The sequence below is a fragment of the Mya arenaria genome, chromosome 10 (assembly GCF_026914265.1).
Source record: "Mya arenaria isolate MELC-2E11 chromosome 10, ASM2691426v1".
In the NCBI taxonomy this organism is placed as follows: Eukaryota; Metazoa; Mollusca; class Bivalvia; order Myida; family Myidae; genus Mya; species Mya arenaria.
The window spans coordinates 31,604,849-31,628,661 of record NC_069131.1 but is presented as its reverse complement, the minus strand read 5'-3'; the positions used below and the strand labels follow the sequence as shown (position 1 = coordinate 31,628,661).

Sequence of the window (23,813 nt, the reverse complement as noted above, 5' to 3'; positions counted from 1 at the left end):
TCCATGCAAGACTGACACCTGTTTGCTTCACATGAAGAACAATACGTTCCACAATTATAACAATGGTTTTGTTTTAAGTAATATCCGGACTCACAGGAATTGCAATAACCATCTGATTTTTGACAAGATGTACAATGTGCAGCGCATCTCCATTGACAAGTATTTCCAAAGTATTTATTATTGCACGACTGACACCCGTTTGTGTCACATGAAGAACATTGAGTTCCACATTCACGGCAATAATTATTTCGCAAAAAATATCCGGGTTCACAGGATTGGCAATAATCATTCCAGTTTTTACAGGTTGTTCAATGTGCAGCGCAGCTCCATTGACAAGTATTGCCATAGTATCCATTCTGGCAGGACTGACACCCGGTTGGTTCACAGGAAGAACAGTGAGGTCCACATTCATGGCAATACTTTTTATTCAAGTAATATCCGGTAATACATTTTGAGCAATAATTGCCATTGATCCGATCACATATAAGACAATTCTGATCACTACATTTGTATATACAGTTGTCTCCATAATACCCGTCTATACATCCGTTATTACAGTAGCCGTTTGTACAATTTGTATATGAGCCGTTAGCACAACACTGGCACTCAGAACACACCTGAGCACAGACAGCTGTAAAGAACAACCAATACCAAGCAATTATCCATACATGTGCAATTTCATTTAATTTTAATTTATGTTACATTATTTAAATAAAGCATGAAGTTCCTGTGAGTAAAGCTGCACTTTTAAAACAAGATTAAATACTAGTGTATTGATTAAAATATGCTTTTTTCTTAAATATTTTTTTTGTAAATGCATCTGTTTCTCAAATTTACTAACATTTTACAAGCTATTTTTAAGTAGGTTTTGAACAACAGGTAATATTGTCATTTCCTACAGTTAATACATCGTTTATATTCAGAGATTAATAAATGACCGCGCGAGGCCAATGAGTGATAATACCCCCGGTATGTATCATGCCCTCAGGCCATTATCAACACACCGGGGCTATATATTGAAATGTTTAATACTCATGTTTTTACTCAAGTTATAAGTATTCTTTCGATGTGCCGATATCTAAACGAGATGGATTTATCTTGCTGGTAAATTTTCGTTTGGGTCATTTTTGTGTTTCAGTTAGGCTGAATTACAAACGGATACATGAGGAAGAAAACGTGACTAATAATATCTATATAGTAAATTTCAGATTGAATTAGTAAATGAAGTATATAGTTGAATGGACATTTTATCCAGATTTTGAACTTTGACTCTTCTGATGTTCTTACACTATCAGACGGTTGACTAATTGAAACAAGACACTCTAGATTACAATTTCTAGCCACTTTGGTTATGACATTATATACTTTGATGAACATCTAAGGTGAGCTTTATTCACATAATCGTTTTACTCATACCAGGAGACAGAGGAGGTATGCTTTAAAGTTTGAGTTTGAATGTATGTAATTTTTTGTACACTGATGTACATTTATCTGTTTAAAAAAAACTACAGTATTTGTTGAACAGAAGCAGGTACATTGTCATTGGTCAGTACTGTTTAGTACTTTTCCCAAGAACGTTGCTTTAATTTTAAGACAAGGGCAATATTTCTAGAAACTTATTTAGCGTAACAACAAACTTCATTTCTTGAAATAAAAATCAAAAAAGGAAATATAAAAAAATGGAATAAATAAATATTACACAAATTATGGGAATTATGATATTTTTAGAAACTTTTTAGTCCACTGAATTTAAGAAATGGAATAAATCGTTGATGTCAATGCTGTTTTCGAAGCTTCTTAAAATTTTCTTGGTAAGACTTATTATAAAATGGGAATGGGAAAGCAAATTACAATAAAATACATGTAGCACACATTTATTTCACATAGAGTAAAGATGAAAAAGCATTTTTCAACACAAAACATGTGAAATAAAAACAATATAATAATAACTGCGGATGGATGAAATGAAACATTTACGTACAATCAGAATCACTTGATTTTCTTATTCCAGTGTATACAACATAAGGAGACAGTACCAGTTATGCATGCATACTGTATGGTTCCTAATTTCTCAAATTAATAGTGATAGGCCCAATAATAGTGCAGTCATTAAACAATGACTGAGTGTCCTTCATAAACTTTTGCAGGGTCAGTATTCCACATGGGCTTTGTCTAATGGGAAAGTCTAAACATGCTCAGTTTCATGTGTTGGGTTTCTTACAGGAATCTCTTCATACGTATGGATGGAGAATAGCGCTTCCTCAATTTCCTGGGATTCTCTTCTCTTATACATGTTAAAGAAAACTTTACATGTTGTGTTGCTTTTTTATATTGTTTGTATGAAAATTATTTAGAGACATCAGATTCTTGTGACCAGTCAGCTGTTCCACCAATGTGGGGAAACAAGCGGCATCCAGCAAATTTGTAATGCATGTTTTTCTTGCCGAGTGATTAACATGCCTAGCCTGAAATCCAGTCTGCTAACTCATGGTTTTTGCCAGTTGCCTTATCTATTTTCCCAGGCGTTGGTTGATAAACCAGAGATCATTCGATGCTGTTCCCTTTCCATACGTTGGATTCAGGGCAACATAAAACCTTGACTCCGGGGTGTACATCTGAGGTGGTCTGTTTTTCCTTTTATAGCTCGTACAACTTTACAGGACAGTTTGGATCTTCTGAAAAATATTTTAAAACAAACGCATATTTTAGTTTATTATATTTTAGTTTATTATACATTATAATATATTATAGTTTAATTATATTCTTAACTTCTTACATAACTTGATTTCTGAACAGATAGTACTCAATCATATATTAAAAAATATTTTACAACAATTTCAACATCAACTTTTGAATTCTTTTTTTTTAAAGAGATTTATTTTAAAAGCTTTGTTAATTTGCTGCAATCAATTAACATCAGCTGTTAACAATACAAAAAAACACCTGTTTACAACAATGCTATTTTAACTTTCATAACTGGTTACCTGGCTGTTCAAAGAGCTGTGGCACATATTGCATGTGGTCGCCTGCAACTCCGTTTCTTGTGTTTGTCTCCCTATCCGTGAAGGCCAAGTAACTCATACCATTGTAGGTCTGGCTTCATTCCAAGTCCTCTAACAACATGGTTAGGTGCTCCTGTCTTCCTTTCAATCCAAGATGCATGGTGTTGTTAAGCCACATGGTATTGAGAGAAATCGGAGACGCAGTAAATGATTAGAAATTTATACCATTTCAACAATCACACAGTTAAAATGTGCTTGATTACTATGTTGTATAATGTACTAGACTGTTTAACAATATACTGTTCTGTGAACAAACTCTTCACATGCATCTAGCTCGATTTCTTTTTTTCTACTTTTCTAGTAATAAATGTTTATAAAATTTATATTTAGTAAAAGAAATATAGAAAACAGACATGAATACCATGAATTGAGTCATTTTTTAAACAGTATTCATTATTATCGCGCCATCCATATTATAAAGGGTGCCTTTTTTGAATACCGGGGACCGGCTAATGTCTTTCTCGTTATATCTTGGTTGTCTTCCTTGTCTATGTTGCTTAGTGATATGTAAACAATCAATAAACTGTCAAACTTTCCGGCTCCAAGAATTTCCATTACGTAGAGCTCTTGAATCTCTGAGGAAGTGAAGAAATCGGTTCTCCTTTCGGACATGTGTCTCTTTACACTTGACAAGATGCCACGCAGGGTAGATGGCTCGAAGTTGGTTGCAGCGGGGTCTTTCGCATCTGTCGAAAGCTTGGTCTTCTTGACACTGAGCAGGAATCTACACAGTAGACTTTCAAGCTCGTTTTGTTGAATGTCTTTGATCTGGCGAATGTCACCGTTTTCCATCAGCCAGTCGTTCACCTTTTCCATGTCACTTCTTGTTGTCTTTTGCCGTATCCTTGTTTCTCTTTCCTTCGATGAATTGCCTGGCTTGTGCAACAGTGAATTCTATCGATGGCAGAATCCAGTTGAAGTCGCATGTTGGGTTGGGCATGTTGGTTTTAGAGCGTACGTTAACCAATGATTACTCTCACGAGCAGTCATCTTGAACAACGTGAAATTACGTCACTTTGCACGTGCGAGCGATCGTAGGACCATTATCGGTCACGTGACTGATAATAGCCCTTGGGCTATGACCACTTTTGATGATAATGGCCCAGGCACGCCGATAATTACTGTTCTGACAACGTTAAAATGTTACTACATATAGTTACATGTGTATTAATTGGAACTAAAACACTTTACGAGTGACGTATCTGTTGATTGAATGACAAACAGGCAAAAATGTGGCTAACGAAAGCATGCTTTCACAATAAAATCATGTTACTGTGGGCATATTTATATATCCGCATGGTATTATGATTAAATTTCACATTAAAACACACTCTAAGGACTGTTTGACATTGATCTCAGGAGAGTTGTTTGTTGTGGTTTTCAGACTAGGGCTATGTCTCTTATACTGTATATATTTGGACGCAAATACATCAGATGTATGACGTCATATCAGTTTGTTTTCATTGATTTTTATATGGAGATAATGTCTCTATTTTAATAGCACCTTCAAAATATTATGAGTGGTCCTATGAAATAGTTTAAGACCATGTCGACGACTACTTTAATCACACATAGTCTACACATTCATATTAGTTTATCATATTGTGTTCAGTTTAATTTTCTCAACTATCATTACAAAATATGTAAGGAAAAAATAAACCGTTAATGACTAACATGTATCTTCCGAGACAATGTAATGTATTGAGTTATATTCATTTTGCAAGCATGAATAAATGCGTTAAAAGATATGCAAAATAAAAGCTATTGCTTTATAGTCTTTAAACTATTGACATAAATTGGAGCTTTTAAGGTTAAAAGTAATACGAGAGAAAACTTACCTCGCACAAGTATAAAGATAAAAACACACGCATACATTGCGCTTAAGTGTTGGTTTACACCAGTCCGTGTCTCCAAAAATGATTTTTTTGTCAGTTAAGTGTTCATAAATCCTTTGTGTTTCATATTCAATTCATTCCGACAGAAGTGTTTTAACACAAAGCTTGCGAGCCAGGTTTAAAATGTACTAAATACGCTTTAAGACACGTTGTTGTAATATCAAACCAGGAAGATCTGTAAAGCCATCACTTGATGTTTATTTTAACAGAACAATATGGTAGAGGTTATGACAATGAAATATAACTGAAATTATTACTAACATTTTTTCCATTGTTTGCAATTCGTCAGACACCGTTATCCAATAATGAAAATTGGTAACAAATGCGATATTCTAAAAAAATTGATATGTTATGCTTCACTGCCATATATAAGTGCGCGCTATATGCCGGAGAACATAAGCTACTTCAACACCGTTATGTACTGATAACATATAATTTCCTATAAATTCAAAACTACTTTAGGGATTTACACCAAATTTCACATGCTTGTTTGATACATATAATTTAATGTCTGAAACAAATTTTGTAATGATAGCATGTCATACAAATAATGTTTTAACATCTGAAAATGCCTAAATTTTCATTTTTATATAAATTTGACCAAAATATTTTCATGAAACTGTAAGCTAAAACACTGCAAATAGTGCCTGTAACCTGTGGATACTTTTGTAATGAATATCTCTAAACAATTTAAATCAGTTTACAGGCAATTATTACCTCAGAAATCATCTCAGTAACAGTTGACAAACTTTGGACACCTCAGTTTCAAATGCTGTGTATAAGGCTATTTCGACACCGCTATGTATGATAACTTACAATTTCCTATAAATTCAAAACAACTGGAGGGATTTACACCAAAATTCACATGTTTGTTTGATAAAATGTATTCAATGCATGAAACATATTTTATATTGATAGCATGTCACAAAAATAAATATTCAACATGTGGAAATATCTGTATTGTCATTTTTTTGTGATTTTCAACTAAAATATTTTCATGTTATTTTACTGAAAGCTAAAACACTGCAAATATTGTCAGAAACCTATGAATAGCTTTATAATAAACATCACTATACATAATGAGTTACTTTTCTAGCAATTCTCAACTCAGTTATCAACTCAAATTACAGTACACAAAGTTTGTACAGTTCACTGCCAGTACACAAATTTTGTGTGGTAAGCGCGAAAGCATGGCGAATAACACAGGGCTGGTTTTGAAGGGCAGTCTGGGCAGTAATGACGCACCTCCCTCCTCTTTAAGCCTTTCTTAGAACACACTTTGCACAGTCTGGTAGGCCTTTCTTCCCCCTCATTGGGAGGAATGATTTCTAGGAAATGTCTTTCTCGCAGCCGAACTATGTCCTCTGGTTCGCTGACAACAGGCGGACGGTTGTCCTTGTACGCCCATGACGTAATAACCGACTCGAGAAATTGAAGAAACGGTTTGTCATAACCATCCTTGCAGGCTAGTATGAATGCATTCAATGCACTGACTTGAAAAAAATGAAAAAAAAGTTTCTAAGTCCATTTCATAGATTTGCGAGTGCAGTCGTACGGTTGGATAATTTGATCCTGCCAGTCGACGCCCCCCATATTTCGGTTATATTCTGCCGATACCTTTGGGCGTTTGATTGTGCATTTCGCCGGCTGTTATTGACAGTCACTTCATCATGTCCATGAACTGAAGGCAGTAAGTACACAACTTTTGTACTATGGTATTTAGTTGCCACAATTTTGTCATCTCCTAACAGAGCACTAGAGTCACCAGTTCTATCAACGGCTTGCTCGGTCAGCTGTGTTGGTATACCACGGTTTGCTCTAATAGTACCTCATGCAAGAGTCTGCTTTTCTATTAAGTACAAGTAAAGCCGCAAACTAGTGTACCAGTTGTCTGTGTGAACATGGTAGCCTTTATCGAGAAGCGGCGCGATGAGAAAAACCACCATTTGTTCACTTGTCGACAAATTAAGTGCATTATCGGGTATCACCGGCCTTATTTCATTTTCAGGGTCATCCTTACCAGCATTCACTTTGAACCTTTAACAGTAACCACCACTGCCCTTGATACCACCATCAGATTCACAGCTTAAGTATATTTATATCCCAAACCTTGCTCGCTTGTGGGGTATGTATTGCCGGAAAAGCAACCTGCCTTTCCACAAGAGCAGGCTTTCGTCTACACAGTTGTCCCTTCTTGGTTCATAAACTGCTTGAAATTTTTCAAACAAATGATCAATATTTGGTCTTATTTTATATAACCTGTCATAAATAGGATCATTCCGGTCTAGTAAGTTTCTGTTAGGCCACTCCTTTTTAATTTTTTGGTTTACAAGAATTTTTGGAAAAAATGTCCACTGGGTGGTCGAAAAAAAAAAAAGGAAAAAAGTCACAAAACATACTCTTAAAGGGTGAAAATAAGAGAACAACATAACAACGTTGAAAATTTATATCATTTACTTGACATTTAATAATTTTAAACTGCTATTTATGCATGTTTTAATACACTCAAAGTTTCAAAGTTCTAATTAAACACACAGTTTAAATCTTACATACTGTGCATATAAAACATCAATGAAATTGACAATAAAACATGTTTACATGTATACACTACACTTTTTATCAAAGATACATTGAATATCACTCAGCAAGACATTTGTTTAGCTTTAAGGGTATGCTAAAGCAAAAGTGAATGCAGAACACTTAAAAACTGACACATACTAAATTGAAAAAGGGAGAATTTTACGCATTAAAATTGCACTGTATTAAAACAATACATTACATTTTCTAAACATTGTTTCAGTTATTTTAATATTGGAAAATGTCAATAAAGTGAAATAATTACCAGTTTTGTAAATAAGGAAGTAACATTTTAAGAAGACATTTGAGGTTTTAATATTGTGAAAACAATTCCTGAAAAACTAAAAACCAAACTAGACCTAGATTTGAGTTTTAATAACCTTTGCGGGGTCCTAGTTGTGTGTAAACCGATCCATGCTTAGTCCGAATATTTTCGGACCGGGATATTTAACATGGGATGTTCAGCAAATTACAACATCAGTATGTGAAAATCACATAGCAAATTAATAAATCTAGCATGTGACTTAACTTTATGTACCAATGATAGTAACAGAGAAATCCATAATTATGTATCGGATATTTTCATATTCTCTCAACTCCGCCATTTTGTGTATACATGCGTTCACAGGGCATCTATATTTCATGCTTGTTTATTTTTCACTTTAAAGAGTATTCCTTGGTTTCAACAACAAACTTTATTTATAGTGAAATATCAAGTTCATTACAAATTGAAATGGACTTATTCAAAATAGTTTTCCGTGTTGTTTTATCTTAATGTTTTGCACACAACTCCTGGCATAAGTAAATGTCATTGACACATGTGCTCTACTCTTTCATTGTTTTTACTCTACTATTAACCCAAACATGAATAAACATGTAATCTAGAATAAACACAAGCTTTACACTGACTCAATGACAAGTATTTCCAAACCATTTTGTGATTTAAAATCCATTAACACCACCGACCGAACTTGTGAAACTAGGTCACCGGTGTCAACTTAGAAATTTTACTTTCGATTTCACCACTCACACTTAGTGCACTGTTATTTGATATTTAACCATAAAATGTTATAAAATGTTTTTCTCACACATAATTTACAGATATTTGTGTCTACTAAAATGATGGCAGCCGCTGACACTTTTATTTTTTATCTATAAACAACAATATTTTTATAACCTAAATTGGCGGGGAAAAACAACAATCACGTGACAGTTATTGTTTGTGTCGGCTGTCCAGTTTGCCAATGTTTTTATTGCTATTGTTTTTTTAACAACTGCTGCATATTTTAATTAATTATTTCCTACAAAGAATGACTGCTATCGTCAATTCCGCCATTGCCACCGGCGCTGCCATAACAGTTGACTGGCTCACATGCTATTACTATAAATGGGCGAATACGGCTTCGGAACAACAAACCAGTCAAGATCTGCTGCATTCATACTCTTAACTGGTCGTTTTTCTTTCGTTTTGCACCAAAATCAATACGGTCGGGAAAATGATTTTGAAAAAAAAAGTGAAATTCATTTTTTATTTTTTTTGTACTTTTCGGAAAATTGGACCCGCCGGTTTTGTAAACCAATTTATATAAAAGTAGTGGCCTTATCATGAAAATGTAGGAATTTCAGTACAAGTTGAAATCTATTGCGAGTCATCAGCAGATTTAACACCGGCACATTGAACAAAATCTTTGTTGTCCATAGTAGGTAGATTTACAATACCTATCAGCAAAACAATAGCGAGAAACTGCTTCATTTCATCATTGCGGATATTAGTCCAATCATGAACTCTAGAAAATCGCTTGAGACTGGTCACCGCCTGATATTGTTCGGCATATAAGTTTGTTTGAATGCACAAATGATTTATAAGATCTTCGTCCAAAAACAGTTCTAAATAATCAACCGGCTGAAAATTAGTAGTATCTTGTGTAATTCCTGGATTCCCAGAGAAGGGAATGTCATTTGGTGGCTGTATTCCTGCATTAGTCCATGCAGAAATTAACGTATTCCGCTGTATAGCACCTCGGCCGCGTCCCCTACAATTCACCCTAGTGCCACGCCCCCTCGACGGTGTACCCGATGTACCTGGTGTGGGTTGACCCCTGCCCTGCCCCTGCCCCTACCCCTGCCCCTAGGCAAATTGTTATTCACTCTTGGACGTTTTGGTTGGGGGTTAGGAGTATAATCACTGTCACTTTCATAATGCAAGTCACTTTCTGATGAGGAAGAATGTCTACTTTCGTTTTCAACATCATCATTTTGTGTTAGTGCATCCAGAACATCAGGTAACATTGGTGCAAAATTTTGAGAATTATTGCCAATTTCCTCGTTTTCTGTTTCCGAGTCAGAATATAAGTCATCATCACCACTATCTGAGTCATTGTGTACTTCAGCAATAACTTCTGCTAACGAGAAACGCGATCTAGTATTCCTATGAACAGCCGCCATCTTTGAAAAACAAAATTCCTTCGAAAAACTCAATCATTTCATTTAAGATCAAACTGTGTACACAAATCCACTTTATCCAGCTGAGTCATACTGTCATCAGTGTGTTCTCACCCATTGTATGCTCTACTGCAATTTGCATCATTTTATTTGCAAACATTTTCTGGTTCAAAATTAAGTGTTTTCTTTGATCAAGGGGAAGTCACTACTTTGGATTTTAAAAGTAGTTCTAAAAATTGATATTTTTACTCCTTATTTTTATTTTGAAAATATCAAATTGATATTTCACTACTGTTATTTCACTGATAAAACCCCATATTTTATGGAAAAGCATGAACGAATATAGTATCGTGGCGAAGAAAAATCGTTATAACGTAAAGCCTTAACATAAACAAATCAAACCCACCACCATGATTAAACAAACTTTGTTATAGATGTAGTAATTTAAATTAAATGGTAATTTTAGTTCGTATACGTACCAAATAGTGCTTGCAATAAATTGAAGCTATGTTAATATAAGAAGAAGAAGAAGAAGAAGAAGTTTCAAAACCATCAAGCCCATAAGGGGTTCAGAGGGTCCGGATGAATTCTAATTTCGGAGTCGCGTTTCTCTCGAACTGACAAATAAATATTCATCCTTACACAATATTAGGTAACAAACATATGAGCTTTGATATTGGTTAAATACATTCCCACAATATTCTTTTTCGCGGACCTTTGAGAGCAATTCACAAAATGCTACAAGAACGAAAACAAACGGTGACGCGGAAGACCTGTATATTGTTGTTATGAAACTGTTTGCCAACATTCATGTTCTTTCAATGAAAACATTACTGTTTCTTCTAGTCATGTATAGACACATACGGCCATTCGTCAGCATCGGCGACTTAAGCAGAACTTGCAGGCAATAACTGTAAAGAATTAGAGTGATCGGTATAATATATTTTAAATAAAAGGGTCAGTAGTAAAAGTATAAATTTAACAATACCAACTGTTCGTTGTGGTATAGAAATTGATACACAGCACTACAGGGTCATATTACATTATACACCTTTGCAGGTTGATGGACCTAATACGGATGGAGTCCCATATTCGTATTTCTGAGCTGACGGTCCTTAGATTGCCATATGACTCTATCTGCCATTACTGTGTCTCGTTAGTTGCGTATGATTACATTCAATGGCCTGGTAGGAGGCAATCTCATTAAAATCATATCGTGACGTTCACTTCATTTCATTACGTTATCCACATAGCGTAACGTCGTGAAGCGTGTATTGGGGATCTGATTTTAATGAGATTGGGTACGAGGGTGATTGTGGCCCACACTCTCCTGTCAGAGGCTAGTAAGCAAGAGATAATTAGCATAAAATGTATTCAATAAATTAAATACCACATTTTCTCCGTTGTGTTTGTTACATGTCGATTTTCCGATGTCGTAAACTCTGGGATATTAATGTTATATAGTAGCAGATTGCCATACAGATTATTTTTTTAAATGTCGGTACTCAAAGTTAATCCATATCTTTGTCTGGTCCGGTTCCAACTCCAAATACAAGATACTTTCTGACAAAATCTTATCTCTGCCCGAATCTTAAATTTAGACTACCATTTGAAAATAACTACAGAGTCAATGATTAAAAATGGCTTGTTTCCCCACTTTCAATGCAATGAATGATACAATGATTAACAATTGCATGATAACATGTAAGCAATGAATTAATACTACAACATACACTAACCGTATAAATAATTATTTTATGATCATCATGGTTCCGTTTTTGTCTTTTAAACTAGTAACACAGATATTATAATCACAAACAATTTAAACCTGAAACTGAGGGACGCGCGGTTAATAAAAAGGATATCAATTATATAAGCTGTGACTATCGACACAGCAGATTTAGCCGTTTCCACTAAAACACAATTTGTAATCGCAAAAGAAAGTTCGATTTGGTTATAATAGATTCTCGTAAAAATGAAAACTTTGAAAATTAATATGAACATGTCAAACTGTGATGACATACCCCATTGATTTCAATACACTGTTTTTGTTGAAAACATTTCACTGTCTACACTTTTTAAATCTTGAGGGAGTCCCTTATTACAATACCATGTTAAATGTCAACTTTGTAGAAAGTTTTTATTGACTTTTTGTCCTAAATTTAACAAAAATTGTATTTTGCAAAACATTATTAAATTGCGGCATATTTCATCATTCTGCTATAACTTTAAGAGGTTGCCAACGTCACCCATTGCAAAATTTACAAATTAATAGCCTCTTCCTGATATCGAAAGCATATGTAAAACGTGTGTTCTACGTCAAACGGGCTCGGGTAAGACGTGAAAAGTGAGTTTACCTTTTATCTTATTTTATAGTCACAACGTTTTTAATATGCAACAAACAAACGAGGAAATCATTTTATATTTAATATTTAAAGTTTTTAATGTTTAATCTGTAATTAAATAATACATTTGAAATTAAACGCGGTGATAATATGTACAGCAAAGGGAGTTTGATCGCAAGTTATAGTATAAGGATGAATTGTCGTTCTTAAAGTCCTATGTACACACATACTTGTGAGATAAATTAGGTATGCCTGTTATCTTTTCTTTAACACAATTATTTCATTTGCTTACTTTTATATGATGTTGCAACGTAAAAATATACTATCAGATTGTACTTAACATTATGCTTAAGCGAATAGAGGAACCGTATACATAGCATTATCAAAATTTTGGAATGTGTAATGTTAACTTTGATGTTGATTTCTGTTCGTTTATAAGATTTTGTTTCGGTGTTTCTAGATACAAGAGGTTTACTTAAACATTTAATTTCAAAGTTTACCTGTATAAACTATACATGCTTTCGTTGTATGTATCCAATACAATGAACAGCAGTCCTACCTTATTTTATTTCCGTATTTATCCGCACTTATGAATGTGAAGTTTTATGTTTTAAACTATTCTTAAAATCTAATTGCGTTCAAGAAGAATGAAGTACGACGGTTTTGCAGTTAATATTCCATATGCTGAATAAAAGAAGGGCTGGAATTTAAGTAAAAATATCAACAAGAGCGTGCTTTAATTGTATTAAATTAATATCTTCAACATGGGGATTTACTATAGTGTAGTGTCTCTTTGTCTGATATTTGTTCAACTTCAAGGCAAGTATTTTCTTATTTATCTGTTTCATTACTTTAAATCGGATTTTATTAAACTAAGATGCGCTTTTCTTCCCACATATTTATGTTTGCATGTATACTATAAACGGGTTAATACTTACTGCTCACTACAATTAGTTTATACATGGTAAATAAAGCTTAATCTTCTGGCCCCAATTTCTCGGAACTTCTTAAGCTTTACAGGCTTAAATTGAATAATGATAGATGAAACATGGCTTATTGTGATTATCATAAAGATAATTCCTATCTTAAGTATAAAAACACTGAAAGAAGTAAATCTTATACAAATTTTTGTAAACCATAAATAGTGAGCTTAGCTAAATCCTGCTATAAGGGACTTAAAAAGTTTCGAGAAATTGGGGTCTGTAGTTTAAATTTTGCATAATCTATTATTTGTTTCATCAACATGTTTTTTTCTGTGATATTATCTCTGTTTAAATACTGCAGTGTCTATGACGTGATTTATCAAATTGTTGTTTTTTTCACGCACAATGTGACTATGTTTACTCATAGCATTAAATCGGTGATAAAATACTATATAAAGATCATCAATACGAAACCAATAGAGTAGCAATACTATTTGAAAGATATATGTTATAAACTTAATATCTCGTTTGTATACGCCAGTTAATAAAACGGAACATATTGTACAGCTGACTTGCAGCAAAGCAGTTGGCGGACGGGTAGTGCGTCCACTATACTGTAAGATCAAAGCTTTCGAAGTTTTGTCCAATCATCAGGGAATAAAACAGAATGCGTAGTTATAATATCTTGACCAATTCGAATACTAGCCATACTCCCTGAGTCACACATGAGTTGTCTCTGTTTGAAATTCAGAAATAATTTAAAGTTATTCTAGTCCGATCAATAACTATCGACGCCTTTGTCCGGTCATCACCAACTTTGATCAGAATGATCTATTAATATGTTAGAAAGTTTTTTACCAGTCATAATGCTTAAGTCGCTTTAGAGGAATCAATCTGTTAATTTTAGTAATTACCTAAAAAAGGTTATAGTCGGATTGATAACTTTAGAATACTTATGTGAAAAACTAGAGAAACAAGCTCATTAGCAAAAAGTTTGAAAATAAACCGGATCTAATGGCAATGGGTAAACGCTAAAGACCTAGAACACAAAGAACAACAAAAACACAAACAAGAAACATGGAAGAACAGCACAAAACCCCAAAAGCAGCACAGTGCATACAGACTATATATATAAAAAAATTAGGTATGTTTATCAAGGATTGTTAGGTACCGCACAGGAACGGTCAGTAAAATGTAAATTTCAGAAGTTTTTTTTGTAAAGATATGCACATCTGTCGAGTCACTCATTATTTGATTACCTATACGTATAGACATTATCTAAAATCGGTTTAAATAACTTAAAGCGTATATATTTCCAAATGTCACCATATTTTGCTAGATATCGATCTGATACGATAATCAACCATGTCGCCTATGTCATTCAAGAGAATTAACCGTTGAATTAGCATAACCAGATTTATCCAGTGTCTGCACCTTAGATAACATTCAACCACTTATCACAGAGTATTCTAATGAAAGGAGGGTCGACTTTTGCGACAATTGGCGCAATTATTCATCCAGCACGCATACAATCATAATACAGTCCATACATTTTTATTTCACAAGATTAATGGAAGGATTGTTGTTACAAGTTTTGTTTTCTTATATCCAAGTTACATTGGCACAAACTGAGTGTCAAAACTGTGGTTGCTGCGCTTCCGGACAAGAGATAAAATGCAGTAAAAACAGTACGTACTGCATGAATGGGTGCCTACATGGATATTGGGGTGACACGTGTGATGAAAAATGTGGATTTAACTGTGCAGATTGTCACAGGTGGAGTGGTCAATGCAATTCTTGCATTGATGGATATTGGGGAGTAGATTGCAACAGGGAATGTGGACATCGGTGTAAAACATGCAACATATGGACTGGCTGTACAGCGTGTGACATGGGCTATTACGGCACCATATGCGAGAACTACTGTGGATACTTTTGTGTAAGTTGTAATAGAAACAGTGGATGCACTGGTTGTATTGATGGTTATTTCCTTAATCAGGAAGTGTGTTCACAATGCCCTTCTTACTGCAAATCTTGCATTAGCTCTACAAACTGCACTTCTTGTACGGACGGTCGATTTGGCAATGTATGTCAGTATTAGTGTAACGAACACTGTGTTCATGGTCAGTGTAATACATCAACAGCTTCATGGCAGTGTAATGCATATTTTATCGGAGAGATGTGTGACCAGTGTGTCGCGGGATACTTTGGTAACGACTGTGAACAGACATGTCCCTCTGGATGCTCTGATACCTGTTCACAAACTGATGGATCTTGCACATGCAAATTTGGGTGGACAGGAGATAAATGTGACACATGTGCCAATAAATACTTCGGAAAAAATTGCAATGAAACATGTAATAGTAACTGTAAAGAATGTACTGGGAAATATGAGTGTCAGCTTTGTTTACCTGGACGTTATGGTTATAACTGCCAATTCAGTTGTGGGAAAGGCTGCAGAAATGACAGGTGTAATATAACATCAGGATATTGTGAATGCAAAAGTAATAACTTTGTTGCAACATCATTATCATCAGGATACTGTCGTGATTGTGTTCCGGGCAGGTACGGTCCGACGTGTGAGAAAATCTGTCCTCAATCGTGTTATGCATGCGAACATGAGCTGGAATGTTTTTCATGTCATGTCGGATACTTTGGGCTATCCTGTGAAACATCTTGTCCATATGGATGCAAGGGGAATAATTGCAAGCAAGAGGACGGAGTTTGTGTAACATGCAAACTTGGGTATTTCGGAGAACACTGTAACAACACTTGCCAGGAGTCCTGCCGATCATGTGATAAATACGGTCTATGTTCCGAATGTAAACCTGCATATTTTCCCAACAATAACGGACAATGTGAAACTTGCAATTCAAAATGCGTCGCCAATAACTGTGATTCTCCTTCGGGAAGATGCATTCAAGGATGCTATGATGGATACTGGAACAGAACCTGTGACACAGAGTGTGATACCGCATGCTTTGCTTGCAATCAAACAGATGGATCGTGTTTACAATGCAAGAACAAAACAAGATATGGACCTGACTGTAGCCAGGAATGCAGCTATACATGTAAATCGTCAGTGTGCGACGTAAATGGAAGTTGTATAAACGGATGCATTGTAAATACATTCGGCAAGCAATGTGAAAACAAATGTGGTGATTATTGTTTACTAAAAGACAACCAAACAAGTTGTTCTGAAAAGATGGGAATGTGTTTATACGGCTGCCGAACTGGATACACGGACAAACTTTGCCCACAAGGTAAAACAGGCTTTATTTATACAAACTATCTCTAATTGACTGGTTTATATTACACGTAATTCGGATAATAGGTAATTAAACACATGCTTTACAGTGCAAGAACAACTTGCCCGAAGATAGTTGACATTTTTGCTTTATATACATGTTTGTTTTGTTTTTTTACTTTTGATCACAAATGCGTATGGTTTTCATTTCAAATAATGCATAGTTTAATATACTAGCCACCTTCTCTGAACATAGTATGCGCATATATATTTGAACTCATTTGACCCTCCATTACTTCAATATAATATCCATACGATCATGTGGTTGGTTCGAATGCAATATACATTTAAACTCATTTAAAACTTAGTGAACAGTAAACTGTTATTGCTGGGATAAAAATATATAGTCATGATTTGCAGCGCAACTATTTTGAAAATAGCGTCCATACCTCTAACATTAGTCAAATGAAAATATAATAGTCACAAGTATGGCTTATAACACGGTTTGGTGTCTTGGTAAAAATGAACTTTCTTTGACAAATTAAGTCTTCATAACCTATTCAGAAGAGCTAGAACATTAGTAAAATACATGCGTTCACAATACAGATGAGGAGCCGGCAACATTGTCAGCAGCACTTAGAGGGGGACTCGGTGGTGGAATTCTTGTGCTCATAATCATAACAATGGCTGTAATGTGGTTGCTTCGTAAAAGGTTCGATTTGTATTAATGAGTTATAAATAGTAGCACCGAATTGAAGATATAGATAAACATTGGCTAGGGTAAAACTAATACAGAATTATTTGTGAAACGTATGCATTGGGTTTTACCAACTACCAACTATGTGACAATATCACATGATACACAAAAAGAAAATCGTGTTATATATATCAATGGACTGGTGAAGGAAATACATTATTGTGATGACACTACTGCATGTCTTGTTGTAAAGGGTACTTATTTCACTTTGAGTAAGAACTAATTTTCCAATGATGTATTTCAGGCGAAGGTCAAACACGGAACACAATGATTTACTTCATTATGGCAAGTTATTAAACTGCGATAACATAGTAATAATAGAACGAACTCATAGTCAATATTAATATATCATTGATGCACTATCGTCATATATTCAATGCGTGTGCTTAAATACTTTTCTTTTACAATTCTTACATTGGCTTATATCAAATGGTAAATATAAATTTATATATATATCTGACTGGTATAGATATTATGTTTTTTGTTTGTTTTAGTCCGTATAGATTATGACACAGTGGATAATAATCTTTGTGAGATTGAACTCAACGATCTTCAGTATGAGACTCTTCAAGAAAGAGATGATCGAAGGATGAATAAAACAACTGACTATTCAAACGTCTCTGAAAGGGAAAATGGCAACATGACATACGTAAAAAATATTTATATGATACATTTTTATGTCAAGACAACTGTTTTACTAAAATAGCCCCAAGCTATTAATGTGTTTCTGTAGCTAAATGGAGGGGATTTAGGCAACAACATAAGCAGTGTGTCTACATCCGTTGTGTGTGCCTACCCGGTGGTTCGGGTAATCAAAATGCCGTATATTAGGGTGAATTGCATATTCATTTTTTACGTTGAAATGATATATAACTGTTCAGTTTGCATGCACTATGACTTTCATTCGTATGTAACCGTACGTTTGTTTAAAGCCAATCAAGATTTCTTTCAATGAACTCAACACAAATTTAAAATCATTGAAACCGTATAACATATCTGGCAATAAATCTATCATGTTTGACATCAAAATTGGAAGTAAACATAACATTTCCATGTCCAAAATGATATATTTTATAAAAACTCGCGCGTTTTGTACGGATTTTAAACTGAATTTAAATTGGGGATGGTCTGAATATTCCTTATTTAAGCAATTTTTTTTTTTATTTCAGGAAAATGTTAGTGGCAGACCATTGTCATAGATAGATTTGATAGAACTTACATGGACGTACATCATTTTCAATAGAGATGGCAGCAATTATGATGAGAAGAAAGTAAAGAGGCTGCAAAGAAAATCGAGTTTTACCACGGAACGATATTTAGGCACACATTTTTCTTAAATAGTATAAACATATCAATAGCAGTATTCACATTTTAATGTATGTTTGTAAAATGTTGTAACCATCGTACATTATACATGTATACGTGACAACAGCATCAAATCGTTATCAAGCATATGAATTCCATATTGATTGTGAGAGTTGTTATCACATCCAAAAAACTTTCCGATATGTGTTTTCAGGGTAAGACTTTTACCAAAATGTGAAGTGTTTTCCTATTGTGGGATTGATACAGGGTTGTCTTTAAAACATTATACTCGAGCATCCGCATGTTTACGAGGGATGAGCCAGCAGTGTATGTTGAAGAAACATAGCTAATGTACAGTGTTATGTAAAATTTGGCGCCAAAAATACAAAGAAAATAACATAGTACATACAGAGACTGTTTTATTTACTCTTTCATTAATTAAAATCAGATATTATCAATAAGTGATTAATTCGCTCACTGATAGAAGGCAAATAACTCACAGCTCATTGTGAAATATACATGGATTGACATTGAAGTTAGACAAACAGTCTTATTTTTACTTCATGAAAGAAAATGTCTTCCTGACTGTTGTTTTGTTTCGGTTTATATTGTTCAATTAGTTCATTTTGAGTAGATATATCAGGTAGTCACTTTAAACATCACGACATAATCACTTGTTCACCTTTAAATTTTGTCTTTGTGTTGTATCTTGACCTCGACGTATATCGTTTCATTTAAATGTTTCATTTGTTCTTGTCATATACAGGAATAACAAATGTTTTTGTTTGAAGAAAATGTTTCGCTAGATTTAAAGATTTAAGTTTTAAGATAGTTATAAAAATGATATTTAATTTAATTTTGAATTTTTAAATGAATGTAGCAGGAACAGTGCACTGCACTTCCACTTGTCGAGCTATTTAATTTATATACGACCGCAAAGTGTGAATGTTTTATTTCACAGGGGTGTAGTTTTAACCGTATATGATATGAAGGAAATTGTTGTTGTTGTACAGCATTGTTAAGAACAGCGTTCAATAAAAAGCAAATATATATTGAAATATCGTTATTTATCCGAAAATCAAGAGAACGCACATATTTCATTTCATTTCAATCGATATTTATGATAACAACACTGGACCTCGTAACTGCAATTGTAACTAAACATCGAAATAAGGTTATGTGCATTCAACAGTAAAGTAATCGACATATAAACAGACCGTTAGTAGAAAGTTGAAGACACTCTTGAAGCTTTTAAACGACAGGTTGGGTTACCCGGGGGTGGGAGCTAACAATATAATTCATCATATTCAGAGCAGACGAAAGATAACCGTAAGATTAACGGATTGAATTGGGGTACTGGTTTGTATCGAACAACATTATATTTTTCAATTCCATTCCGAAAAGAGTGTTGCTAGTACGGGGGTTGGACTGAAGACTATCTGCTTGCAAGTTGCGTGATTTATCAAATGAGATAACTGGCTCCCGTATAACTAAAATACTCTCTGCTTGCTAGCGAGTTGTTCTACCAGCTGAATGAAATTTTTCGGATAACAAAATTCACTGACTGTCTGACCTGAGTGATTTAATACTGTGACACACTCATAAACGATATTTAATTAGTGACGCTAGCCTTCGTGCTAAAGTGAGTCAGTGCATATATTGAGCCCTACGAGTGCTAGCACACTTGCAGTAAATTTGGAGTTAATTGAGCTAAAGCAACGGTTTTGCTAGAACTGAAAGCACATTCTTTTCACAGAAACTTGTTTATAGCTTCTATAATAAAACATGTGTTGTGACTATGCTCGACGTCATTGTTCATAATTTCACAAATTGCCCAAAATTCCATAATTTGGAACTGCCTGTATTTCAACCCACCAACCCCTAGCTACAACTGGTCATCACAGCGTTTGGTTGTATGCCGGACGGTCACTTGACTGTTTGTATACTAGCAGGTTGCCCAATAGGTTTCCCTAGTACAGCACGGATCTGGTGACCCTTGTAAAACAAGCAGCTCTCCCCCTAGTATGTTCTCCCTTGGTTCAGCTATTCACGGTGTATTTTCCCATTCGCCTGTTTGACGATGCGTCAATCCTCGTAGTACTTCAGAACGCCGTACTCTTGGTTCTCGCCCTTCAGAAGAGTTCATATTTTTATCCAAAATGGTTCTGGTTTTCAATTTAAAAATATTCTCTAACTGCTTGTTAAATGAACAAGGAAGTTTGTTTTAAAAACCTTTATTTTGCCTTTAACTATCGCAACATTGTTTGATTTTGTTATATTTCAGTAAATGCTCGTGTGTGAATTACTGTTTAGTTATAAACAAAGACATGTGAACATCTAACTCAAAGCATACCGTTTTTGTTTATGTTCATTGTAGTGATGACAGTTAAGTAATGAACGATTCAGGAAGTTATTTCGATGACAACTGCATATTATAAACTTGAATCAAATTTATCAAAAGGTTAGACAACTCCAAAAAAGTACACAGCCAGTCATATTTGGTAGAAATTAGGGATTATTATGTTTTCGACCAAACTAAGCAAAACAATCTTCCTGTCAGTACGTACGGGGTAAACCTATACATAAATACAATTTATTTCACCTTAACACTGATATATGATGTAAATTATAACCATATTATCATTGTATTCTTTATTTCAATGACGCAACGATATAATGATCGCATTTTTTTTCTGCGAAATAAAAAAAAATAAAAAATCTGATAATTATCTCAAATCATTGTTTTACAGATATATGAGAAGATATAACACAAAAACTGTACTGATTTCAACCTGAACGACCACTTTGCGTTATATTATGTGGCTACGTACTCGAGATTTTAAGTGCTGTTGGATGTTTGTTTCATTAACATTATTTTCAAATTTTGGAATTGACTGGAAATATTTTAGGTGAACACCTAGACTTGTTTTTGAAACTTTGGTTCCGAACATAATTCGCAACAACCAGTTGTCGAACTAAAAACGATGCGTATCGGTATTGCTAAATGACCTGGGTCGAGCTGAAAACGATGTATATTTGTTTTGACCTTGGCACTTTCCAAACCTTGCCTAGAGCCCATAATCTTATCCCCTTATTTTTTTATATTAGGTAAGTGGCGAGCTGACTGGTCGTTATATGGTTTTGATCAAGCTAACAATATCGCTTTTATCTCCCGGGAATTCATAGAATTGACTTCATCTAGCTGCACATGATTGTAGGAGCAAGGTTTGTGGTAATCTGCCGAATAATAACAGCTGTGATGGGTTATTTATAATTTTGCAAGGACTAGTGTTTGAATACTTAGTCTTTTGAATGCATTTCAACCTTTATTTCTAACATTTTCATGTATTTTCCGCGTCACATGTGGCATACTTTTGTATTTCATAATGCCGCCCCGAAAAAATATAAAAATGTAAATGACAATAATAATATACAGAACTATTAAACAGGTGTTCGGCGCTCCTTCTTTACCAACCTCAACCGGAGTCTGAGCAATTTTTAATTCGTTAAAGGCCGAATCGCATAAATCAACTAACTCTTAATACCTAATAGGGAAAAGTATCACACTACTCTCGAGGCTTACAAAGGCACAGCAAAGACTTACATTACGCTATTCACATATTTTTATTAACATTAGATTCGAAGGTGTTTTGTTTGTGACTTTTTGTTTTGTGTTATATGTCTTTGGCGTTTAACCTGTGACATTAAACCGGGTTTATTTTTAAACTTTTGGCTACTGAGCTGTAGTTTTTCATATAAATTTTCATTCGATAACGTGTTTATCTCAATACCATTAACTTAAAAACTATGAAATGAAAACGAGAGATCGCGAAGAGTGTGAGAAATTAAATCGTTTGTAGCCTCTTTTTATTGTCATTTATCAGGTGAAAACATCATGAAAACACGCATTTTTTATTATCCAAAAACAACAACAACAACATACACATTGAAATGATTGTTTTTCATTTAAGAAATATTTCCAAACCTCTGACAAAAAAGTAGACCTTTAAAAATTGCAAATTGTACTATTTATTTAGATAAATGGTACTAAAAACACATGCCATTAGAACCATCCGTCTTTCGGCAATGTTTTAAACAAGAATAAAAAAATCCATTCAGGCTAATAATTGCAAATGTGATAGGCCAGATACATTATAGAGTATTTTGTTTTAAAAAGTCATTAACGAGTCAAAAATTTCAAATGCTCACATGCCATACCTAGTGAGACAGAGTATTTTATTCAGCACATAAACATTTTTTATAAATCAATAGAGTTTAGTAAATTGAATATAGTCTTCCCTTAAATTGTACAATATATCACATTTCTGACAAGGCGTCACTAACGGGACACACACACTGCCCTTTATTATGCTATGCGAGTTAAATAGTAGTAACAAATATTAAGTTTTCATCATTAGAACCGTCAAAGGTATAGACATTTCGCATAATCTTAAGGAAATTGTCTGCACCGGAACTATAAAACAATTAGGACACCAAACAAGTGTTCATCGAACTCAGAAAGTAAATGGTTATGTTCTGTTTTACATGAGTGAAACGGCTAATGCTTAAGTTTGTTTCAAATTGCTTTTTATTATAATTTGTTTTGTAAATGACCAAATACTCTAGTGCATGAATAAAGCTCTTGTTATGGATATGATTTGTCGAAATATAAATTTCAAAGAATCAATTGTGTTGAAGAGAGCTTAAAATTGCAAATTTGTTTATAAGTTTTTATTTGATAGAGTGAACAGCTAAACCAGTCAAACATACGTTTCGTCATTCTCTGTAAGATATGATAAAGTTTGCACTATTTAACAGATAATCAAACATTGATCACTTGATTTTCTTTTCAGATGATTTGTAATACGATACCTTTTTCAATTGCTTTTGAATTAATGTTCGTAGATTTCCAAAAGTGTTTCTTGTAACAACCCGTGCTTATAAAGTGTTTTCCGTAAATGATTCATTTGTCTCGTAATCACAAACGTCATCTCTATTTGATGTACTTCAAAGCTGAACACTTATATTGATACATCAGTTGTATTCTTTAAAGAATCATGTTAACTTGAAGAAAATGAAAACGTCAAAAACTCAAACATGACGATCAAAATGTAAAAAAAACGATAAGGTTCCTCTGTCTCCGTCGAAAATTTGTGTTTTTTAAATACCTTACAATTCATTTGGATATATTCTTTCAAAATTCCTGAATAACATATGATTCCTTTAAAAACATAAACAATAGTTAAAACCTACCGAGAAA

At 34.1% G+C, this 23,813-nt stretch overlaps 1 protein-coding gene across 3 annotated transcripts; it reads left to right on the top strand.

Annotated features, from left to right (window-relative positions):
• Positions 1-12,982: 12,982 nt before the first annotated feature.
• LOC128206776 (multiple epidermal growth factor-like domains protein 10) lies at positions 12,983-19,577 on the top strand. 3 transcript variants are annotated; one of them, XR_008256566.1, is made up of 4 exons: positions 12,983-16,507; positions 17,098-17,203; positions 17,493-17,897; positions 18,418-19,577. XR_008256566.1 is itself a non-coding variant. In XM_052909471.1 (4 exons), the coding sequence occupies exons 2-4, from the start codon at positions 15,424-15,426 to the stop codon at positions 17,590-17,592; spliced, it is 1,290 nt and encodes a 429-aa protein (XP_052765431.1). In that variant the 5' UTR covers positions 12,983-14,388; positions 14,858-15,423; the 3' UTR covers positions 17,593-19,577. The 3 variants fall into 3 exon arrangements, 1 of the variants encoding a protein (XP_052765431.1); XR_008256567.1 differs by having other exon boundaries at positions 17,493-18,080; XM_052909471.1 differs by having other exon boundaries at positions 12,983-14,388; positions 14,858-16,507; positions 17,493-19,577.
• Positions 19,578-23,813: the final 4,236 nt, after the last annotated feature.

Coding starts and splice junctions, on each gene's coding strand:
- LOC128206776 (XM_052909471.1), top strand. CDS start 15,424: ATGTGTGACCAGTGTGTCGCGGGATACTTTGGTAACGACTGTGAACAG. Junction 16,508..17,097: donor GGACAAACTTTGCCCACAAG/GTAAAACAGGCT, acceptor TTCACAATACAG/ATGAGGAGCCGGCAACATTG. Junction 17,204..17,492: donor ATGTGGTTGCTTCGTAAAAG/GTTCGATTTGTA, acceptor GATGTATTTCAG/GCGAAGGTCAAACACGGAAC.